This window comes from Pocillopora damicornis, chromosome 4 (genome assembly GCF_964200805.1).
Source record: "Pocillopora damicornis chromosome 4, jaPocDami1.2, whole genome shotgun sequence".
In the NCBI taxonomy this organism is placed as follows: Eukaryota; Metazoa; Cnidaria; class Anthozoa; order Scleractinia; family Pocilloporidae; genus Pocillopora; species Pocillopora damicornis.
In genome coordinates, this window is record NC_142673.1 from 27,078,945 (window position 1) to 27,087,734 (window position 8,790).

The following is an 8,790-nucleotide window of genomic DNA, read 5'->3' on the forward strand; positions in this document are numbered from 1 at the left end:
TGTTGTAGCACTTATTGCCTAAATCAACCAATTTTTAAGAGTGAATAACACACTTTATCATATTCGAGTCACAAGATCTGGTTTCCTCACTTTGGTGTGATGTTGACGTGCACTCTTGTTGTCGATAAGTCAGTTACCATCATCAACGATTGTCCCTCTCAGGACAAGCCTCACACCTCTTAATGCGCCGTGCGCTGGAAATTTGAACCTTGCCTAAATGGGGTGGGAATTTGTACCGGAAAGTGAAGTCTTTCCAGCGGAATAAACGTGTTTTATCTTTTAATAATACCCCGAGGAGCGGAAATTTGAACGAACCCCGGGGAGGCGGGAGGGGGGAGGGAGGGTTGCCCGGGGTGGGATATTGAAGCTTCGAAATGATCGATGCATAATCAACTCGCTTATTCGCGTAGACTTTCGCTATTTTATTTGTTTATTTTTCATTCCCTCGCTCTTACAGCAGTAAGACCTTCCCAAGTCTTTCTACCTAAATATCAAAATCAAATAGGCTTTAAAGAGGACATTGCCCTTCTTGAAGAAACAATAAGGTAAAGGAAAATGAACACTCAACAATTTAGCCTCTGTCAAGTGCTTTGTTTTGTTTTCCTATCGTTTTCTTCGACTCTCATGGTCTTCTAAGCTCTGTATCATTAAATTTTAATTATGACACCAAGCAGTGATGTTAGAAATTGCATTCGGATCTGTTCTTGTGAAACAATATTCTGATAAATCTGTTGTCGTCATGCAATGTTTTCTAAAAGATGGTTCCACCACAAGTCCAAGTAAACCAGCGATTAATATTCCCATACCCGTGGCCACAGCGACAAACCCTAAAACAAATTCGCGCAAGGGAAACTCGTACGAATCAGTGAACACTTGGAGTACGTTTGCGTACATAATTCCAATTATTAGCCCAGCGAGGAAGGAGATAATCAATAAATATGTTATGTCCGGAAGGAAACGATACCAGGCAGCGAAAAGGCAAAACACCAGAATGCTGACCTCTATGATGGTCAGTAGCCACAACTTGTGAACTGTTACTTTGGGAATGAGGTCTTGATTGATCAGTGAGATAAGAGCCAGGTATGATCGACCGATGAATTCGCCTAACAGGAACAAGGTGATGTAATATTGGTAATGATCCCTTGGGGGGAAGGGTGAGTTAGGAAATGCGTAGGTCGTGATGACACCTTGTGTCACCAAGAACTCGGACATCCACGAAATCACTACGCAAAGTACTGTTGGACAGATCTGCTTGATGGCTCGAAGTTTCTCCGCTGTCGTCAACAGGGGAGGGGAGGGACCAGTCTGTTCTTTGTCTTCATCTTCGTTTTCCTCGACTTTCTCATACTGTGCACCACTAAAGCAGTTACATCGTGATGTTCTTGACGTCGACCGGTTATGTTTTCGTTCCATCAGCGCGTAAAACACCAAATTAAGCACGACAAGGAATGCTACTGTAACAGTCGTTTTCTCGGAGGATACACAAAACCATGTGGTCATTGCTGGAAGTATTCAGGAAAAAAAGAAAAGAATATACATAAACTGAACAATTAACTTCCTGCTTCGTGTTTTTGTTTTAAAGGCTCCGTAAATATCATGTTTGTCCCATAACTTGTTAACCACAAGCGTCAAACACATCGCGTACCACAAATTCGTCGGAGACAGCACCTTGTCTTTTAACTGGTTCTTAAATATTTTTTATTGGGAGAAAAATTCCCTCGAGGAGAGTTAAGTGTCGTTTTTTTCAAATTTTCTTTCTTTTTAGTGTCGTAAATTTCTTTGTTTTCTTTCCAGCTTCGCCTCTCCGCTGCCAGCTCTTCATGTCAAAATAATTTAATTTTCTTTTGGGCTCAGGAATTATACCCCGATGTATTAAACACAGGAAGGGGAAAATTTACCCTGACCTCGTCATGTAATTGCAGACACCAAAACGTTAAAGAGAATGTACATTCAGCCTCGCCGCGTATAGTGATCAATTAGTTTGCACTCCTAGTGTACTGAGTTGAACTACGAATATTCGAAATGCGGTCTATCGCGACCGTAACTGAAAATGGGTGTTGTTCACATAGAAGTCTCATTCAATTGCTAAAATTTCCGCACAGCCCCATACTACAGTATGCATTCAGTTCTTGGATAGAGAAAACAATGACAAAAACAATATATTTCCACTGGAAAAACAGATTTGTTTTACAATAGTATGGGGCTGTGCGGAAACTTTACCATTCAATTTTAGCGCTGATAGACTCGCTATGGGAATTTCTAAGCTAAATATGATACTTAAAAGTAGTTAAAAAGAAATGCACACAATTTAATAACAGAAGTATTTTCAAATGTTGCTGCAATTTACCTATATTTGCATATTCACAGTGAATTGCCTCATCTATTTTTACCAAACTTAAGTGTTAAATACCTGCCTTGAGCCGTTTGTCAAACAATGCAAGTCTGTCAGAACGGGAAAATTCTGAGAACGCATTAGAGCGTTTATAATTCGACAAATTTGAAAACCACTCTTCGCAAAAAGCGTTTATATCGTCGTTGCGGTAACGAAAGATGTTCCTCGGAATTTTTAGTTAGAGTCGTCAGGAAAACAATATAATTCGTGCAAACCTTAAAATACATAGGTAAAATTTCCGCACAGCCCCATACTATTGTAAAACAAATCTGTTTTCCCAATGGCAATCTATTGTTTTTGTCATTGTTTTCTCTATCCAAGAACTGAATGCATAATGTAGTATGGGGCTGTGCGGAAATTTTACCAATACATATACATGATGTTTGCTTTTAGTTTTTGCAATTGTGTTAAGATTCTACATACAAAAATCACCGAAATTTGGGCACAATTAAAGGTTTATGACTTAGTTAACATCGGGAGTCCTCACGCACCAGTACTAATTGAACATCTGTTGAGAATATTTAGCCACATAATCAAATGAGCAGTCGATCGCTAGGCCTTGACATGCGTCATCAATTCCTCGGTATTTGAAAAGAAATTTAGTTCATTTAACTTCATGGTTTTAGACCTAGCGCCTTAAAACATTTTCTTTAAAGAACGTTTGTAAGTACTACTTTAATTTTAAAAAAAGCTTGCTTGAATGTGTAGTCGGGATTCAGTTAAAAGAAGCTTATTTACCAGTTTTATTTCATATACCTGTGTAATATAGGGGAGCTGTTATGAATCCAACACCAGTACCCGCCGAAAATACTCCAACAACCACAGGATTATAAAACGATGTCATGGCTATACTCGACATTTCACCCACGCCGAAGGCAAACGATACCAAGCAAACAGAGAGTAACTTCGCTCGAACGTCTGTTACGTAAACCAAACTAAACAATCCTGCTTCGTACAGTATAAACACCACTATAACACGAGGCAGGTACGGAACGTTCTGAGCAAAATACGGAGATATGAGAGTTATAAACACGTACGGTCCGACAATACATGATATCACGGCTGAAGTTGGAATGTCACTGCCGCGTAGAATGTCTTCAGCAGCGGCAATCAGCAAAGAATAGACGGAGTACAAGATAAAACCAAATGCGAAAAACGCCACGATTGTGATAAGCCGTTCACTGCCATTTTCAGCAGGTTCTTCATTCTTAGCCGCTCTACCCGCTTCACTGCTATCGACAGATTCCATGGCAAAACCCTTCTGGTTTCTCTCAGATTAAAGAGAAGGCGATTTCGTTGCCTCTGGCCAATGCCTCTTCAAGATGCTAATGTCATTTCGAGCGCCCTCTCTAAAATAATTATGCAAATAGACATTAAATGTCATTTGTTACAAATTTATGACTGGTGAATACTAATGAGAGAACTTGCACAGGACACCCATTTTGTGGTTAACAACGTCATTTACTTGCTTATTCACATATCTAAATGGATGACTTCGACGAAGTTTTCAACAAAGTGTATACGAAAAAAAATTCAAGTATTTCGCTGGAATGAATTGTGTCTTTTGTGGCCATTGATATCGTGGAAATTGCCATTGACATTTCATGAGATGATGAATGTTCTCCGGGAGAACTTACGAAGACTTAGCAGATACTTCCAAACACGTCCAGGCTATTTATAAGACTTGGTGCTGCCCTGTTGTTAGCATCTGTCTCCGAATTCAGACAATAACGTTCGAAATTGGACAGAAGTGACCAAAACCAGACGAAAGAGTCTGACGGCGGATCAGACGATTGCATCTAACTTGGGCGATAATGTCCGAAAAGTGGACGATAGCGTCCGAATTTTGACGATAGCGTCAGAATTCGACGACTGCAGCCGAAGTCGGACAGAAGCTTCTGAAAAGGGACGATAATGTCCAAAGTTTCATGGAACTGTCGAAATGTGGACGGAAGAGACTAGAATCTACCAGAACCGAATGAAATCTGACGTCACTGTTTGAAATGCTGACACGATTTCCTATTTGTCCTTTTGGAAACTTGAAAATTGGGGCTTCCTTGTCTCGCTTGATGTTTCAGAGCTTTTCAATTTCGTTTTGATTATATTCGAAATCAGAAAATGCTAGTATACCAGAAGAAGATCCTTTTTCTTCTTGGAGAGCAATTTGGGAAAATCTAATCGAGAATTTCTGAAGTTACATACATACATACATACACACTTTATTGATGCTCCCTAAGTGGGCTTTTCAGCTCAATAGAATAAAAAAAATACAAATATATAAATTAATTGAGAATGTAAATACAATAATATTATAATTACAAAAAATATATATCAATAATATAATATATCAACTTAATAAAACATTTGCAAGATGACGTCTAAAATTCCTGGGGCATTTTAAGGACTTAATGTCATCATTCAAGGAGTTCCAGAGTTTGGCTCCTCTGAAAGCAAAGGAGCGCTGCCCTGTTGACAGGCGACATAAAGGTATATCCAAAGCACCAGATGATCGAGTTTGTCTATTATGGACTTGAGAACGTGATTTAAACATATCAGCAAGATAGTCTGGAACAAGCTTGTTAATACATTTGTGCATCATAGTAGCGTCATTTAGAATGAGTTTCTCTCTAATAGGAAGCCATTTCAACGATCGCAACCCATCCGAAATATGGTCATACTTTCTTAGTCCCAGAATAATTCGCCCAGCAAAGTTTTGGACTTTTTGTAACTTGTCAATATTGCTACTGCTGGTATTACTCCAGACAGTTGAACAATATTGGAGTTTACTAAAGACAAATGAATTTATTACTAACAGAAGTGTTTTCCTATCCAGGAGGTGCTTGATTCTGTTAATTTGGTACAATTTAAAAAGGCATTTAGAGGCCATCTCAGTGATATGTTGGTTATAACTGAGGTGTGTGTCGAGAAGAACACCCAAGTCCTTAACGACAGGCACAGGTGTTATTTCTTTGTCAAAAAGTGTTATACTGAATGATGACAGTTTCTTTAAAAGTTGTGGTAATCCAACAGCTAGAACCTTAGTTTTGTCCGGATTAATCAAAAGAGAGTTTTTACAGCACCACTGAGATATTCTCGTAAGATCTTCGTTTAAGGCGAGGATGGACGTGGGTAATTCAGCAGGTGAAAAGGACAAATACAATTTACAATCATCAACATAGGAGGCAGATAGACAACGTTTAGGAACAGAAAGGAGGTCGTTAACATAGATTGTAAACAAAACCGGACCTAAAATAGAGCCTTGCGGAACTCCGAACTCAAGTGGGAGTACTTTAGAAACTGCGTCACCGATTCGAACGCACTGTTGTCGGTTAGAAAGGTAACTCTGAAACCAATTCAACGCACCCTGGGAAAAATCGAGATTTTGTAGCTTGGATAACAAGATGTCGTGTCGAATACTATCAAATGCTTTAGACATATCTAATAAGACCATGATGGAAACTTTCTTGTTATCCATAGCCTGGAGCAACTGATCTGTAACGTACAACAGAGCGGTTTCTGTCGAGTGAAGCTTTCTATTTCCGCTCTGATGTGCTGCCAGTTTATTATTTCTAATTAGATGCTCCATAAGTTGTCCATGTACCAACCTTTCAGTGACTTTTGAGACTATTGGTAATAATGAGATGGGGCGATAGTTGTTAGGGACATCTGGATTACCGCATTTGAGAATAGGTGTAACCTCTGCTGTTTTCCATGCACGTGCAAATGTGTTGGTAACAAAGGAGTTATTCACGATGTGGGTAATTGTTGTTAGCGTACTCGGTAAACTGTCTTTAAGAATTCTAGAAGATATCTTGTCCATTCCAGGAGCTTTGTTAGATGGTAGGCTTCTAATCACCCTTTCTACCTGATTTTCCGTGACTTGATGGAGAACGAATAATTCGGGGCTAACGTCGGTGGATATGTGTAAAGGAGTCGGCACATCCAAATTTACATTAAGTCCATGATGTAAAGATAAGTCCCTGGCTTTTTGAGCAGTAATACTGCCGACGGAAATGAAGAAATCATTTAATTCGTTAGCTAACCCAGTGGGATCCTCAGAAGCCATAAAACTATCCTGTTGTTTACGTGGTAGACACCGGTTAATGATTTTCCAAATTGAGTTAGAATTTCCATTGCTATCCAGGATCTGGGTCCTGACGTGAACTTTTTCGGCCACACGAATCTCCCTTTTCACTTCTTGACGAAAAAATCTGTATCCGTTCCAGTGGAAAGGGTCATTTGTTTTTCCCGCAAGTTTGCGCCATTGGTCGCGCGTTCTCATTAGTTGACGAATTTCTGGTGTTATAAAGGGGTTGGGTTTAGATCTAATTTTAACCCTCTTGACTGGAGCATGTTGACTTAGTACTTCCAAGAACAGTTCGTTGAATACATCAACTTGATCGTTGAAATCGTCAAATAGGCTTATTATGTGAAAAGGCGCATATGACAAATCACGTAGGAAATTGTCGGCGCTGTAATTAGTATAGTTCTTTCGCTTTTACCGCGCAGCAAAAAATAAAGGCTTAAAACGGTGCAACCAGTTAGTTAAACTACTTTTAAACATAAAATTTCTTAAATGGTAGAAAAATAAAATATTTATTGTTGATTTCGGTGGTCAAAGCGTCTTTTTCGTTTCTCCAACCAAAGGCCTTTAACAAATTAAAATATGGGAATTCGTCTCGTGAAGCGCCATTTATGAGCACATGAAGGTGTTCCAGTTTTCTAGGAGACCAGCACAATAAACGACAGATTTTTGACCAACCTGGCGCATGTTGTGTCTAAGTTATATCATAAGCTTTTTCAATACACGGATCCATATAATTTCACAAAAGGAACCAAATGGTTTCGTTTTTAGTGAATAGTCATCATAGAGTCTGACTAGTAGTTTCTCGTTAACTCAAGAGAAGGAAGTCCTCTTCAATGCCAGTTTTGTTGCGTTATGATTGTGTTGTGATATGTTTGATTTAAATAATGGACATAATAGCGAGCAATTGTACATTACGAGTGAAGTTGGTGTTGTGTATGGGGTTTAAATATGGATAAAGATGATCTAGAACTTTTTTGCTTTCAATTACCAGAGAATATAGAGTTTTGTATGCTAATACTAACTTGGAAAAGCTTGAAACGATCCACTCGTGAATGAAAACTTGCACTTAAAGAAATGGCTTTCGCACATGAGGAATATTTTGTGGAAGGTGAACCAACAGGAACTTAGACATTTTAATGCCTGCATTGACCTTTGACAAAAAGGGAACATACATAATTTTGCTTAAGTATCGCGACAGTTGCGATATTTTGTGCGTATGTAATTATTATGCATGTTTTATTCTATTTTCTTTTTCTTTCTTTTTATTTAACGACTTTCGCGCAAAAATAACATTTTGTGAGTGAAACAAACCATTAAAGTGCCAGCATTTACCAGGAACATCAAAAGGGACGGGACATAATTTTGGTAACCATAAGAGGTGCGATTTATGGATGTTTTGTTTTGTTTTCATTCTTGCTTTTTCCTTTTTAATCATAACCACCTGCTGATCCATCACATTATTGCCTGCCCCCCTCCCCACTGTGAATTGATTTTACTTCTTTCTGTTTTTAAGGAAGAACGATGTGAAATCAAGACAGAGTTTGTTGTCGCTTAAATAACGCTTCGCCTGATTGCCTTGGTTCTTTGCAATTGTCTATTCCCTCAACTACACAACTGCATGACAAAATCTTGACTTATAGCAATCGTCACCACAATTTGGGCTTTGTGTCTTATCCTTAATGATAACTGCAGAGTATTGAAAGTATAAAACGACGATTTTTTTCTCCAATTTCTTCCGGTCTCATTGGATTCAGCCTTGCGTTAAACATCGCACTATTTTTCAGGATATACAAGATAATAAGACGTAATGAACGACACATTCACAAGCGCAAAATAAAGTGAACATGGAGATTCACGCGTGTGACAAGGAAAGCTGATCCACGCAACAGCCGCAAACGCTGAAAACACGCGAGACGCTTATGTGTTTTGTAATTCGTTAGTCATGGCAACCTCCCTGGCTGACATGGTGATTGAAAAAGGTGCATTGTATCATCATCTGTTACACCGTCTAACCGAGACTATGACATTCCTCAATTCATCCCTAAGCTCATTTCTTTACTGCTGGCGATGTAAAGACATAAGGGAAAATCTGGCTCGTTGTAAAAGGAGCAAAATATTTACCCTCCACTGGGTGTAAATAGTCAACGAGGTAACGGACAGAAAAGGTTCACCAGAGACAATTCCTTAAAGAGATAGTAAGAACATGTCTGGATCTGTAAATTGAAAACTCCAGCTGCCACTCAGTAAGCTACTTTAAAGCAAAAAATTGAACTAGACCTAGAGACTGTTTGCAGCTATCAACAAATATAGT

At 38.9% G+C, this 8,790-nt stretch overlaps 1 protein-coding gene and 1 pseudogene across 1 annotated transcript; one reads left to right on the forward strand and one right to left on the reverse strand.

Moving 5' to 3' along the window:
* Positions 1 to 401: 401 nt before the first annotated feature.
* On the reverse strand, positions 402 to 3,752 carry LOC113665555 (uncharacterized). The gene is made up of 2 exons (XM_027181269.2): positions 3,149 to 3,752; positions 402 to 1,502 (listed from the first exon to the last, which is right to left on the reverse strand). The coding sequence occupies exons 1-2, from the start codon at positions 3,639 to 3,641 to the stop codon at positions 655 to 657; spliced, it is 1,341 nt and encodes a 446-aa protein (XP_027037070.2). The 5' UTR covers positions 3,642 to 3,752; the 3' UTR covers positions 402 to 654.
* A 4,345-nt stretch (positions 3,753 to 8,097) lies between these two features.
* On the forward strand, positions 8,098 to 8,726 carry LOC149047474 (uncharacterized; annotated as a pseudogene).
* The last annotated feature ends 64 nt before the right edge of the window (positions 8,727 to 8,790 follow it).

Coding starts and splice junctions, on each gene's coding strand:
- LOC113665555 (XM_027181269.2), bottom strand. CDS start 3,641: ATGGAATCTGTCGATAGCAGTGAAGCGGGTAGAGCGGCTAAGAATGAA. Junction 1,503..3,148: donor AGCTCCCCTATATTACACAG/GTATATGAAATA, acceptor GAATACTTCCAG/CAATGACCACATGGTTTTGT.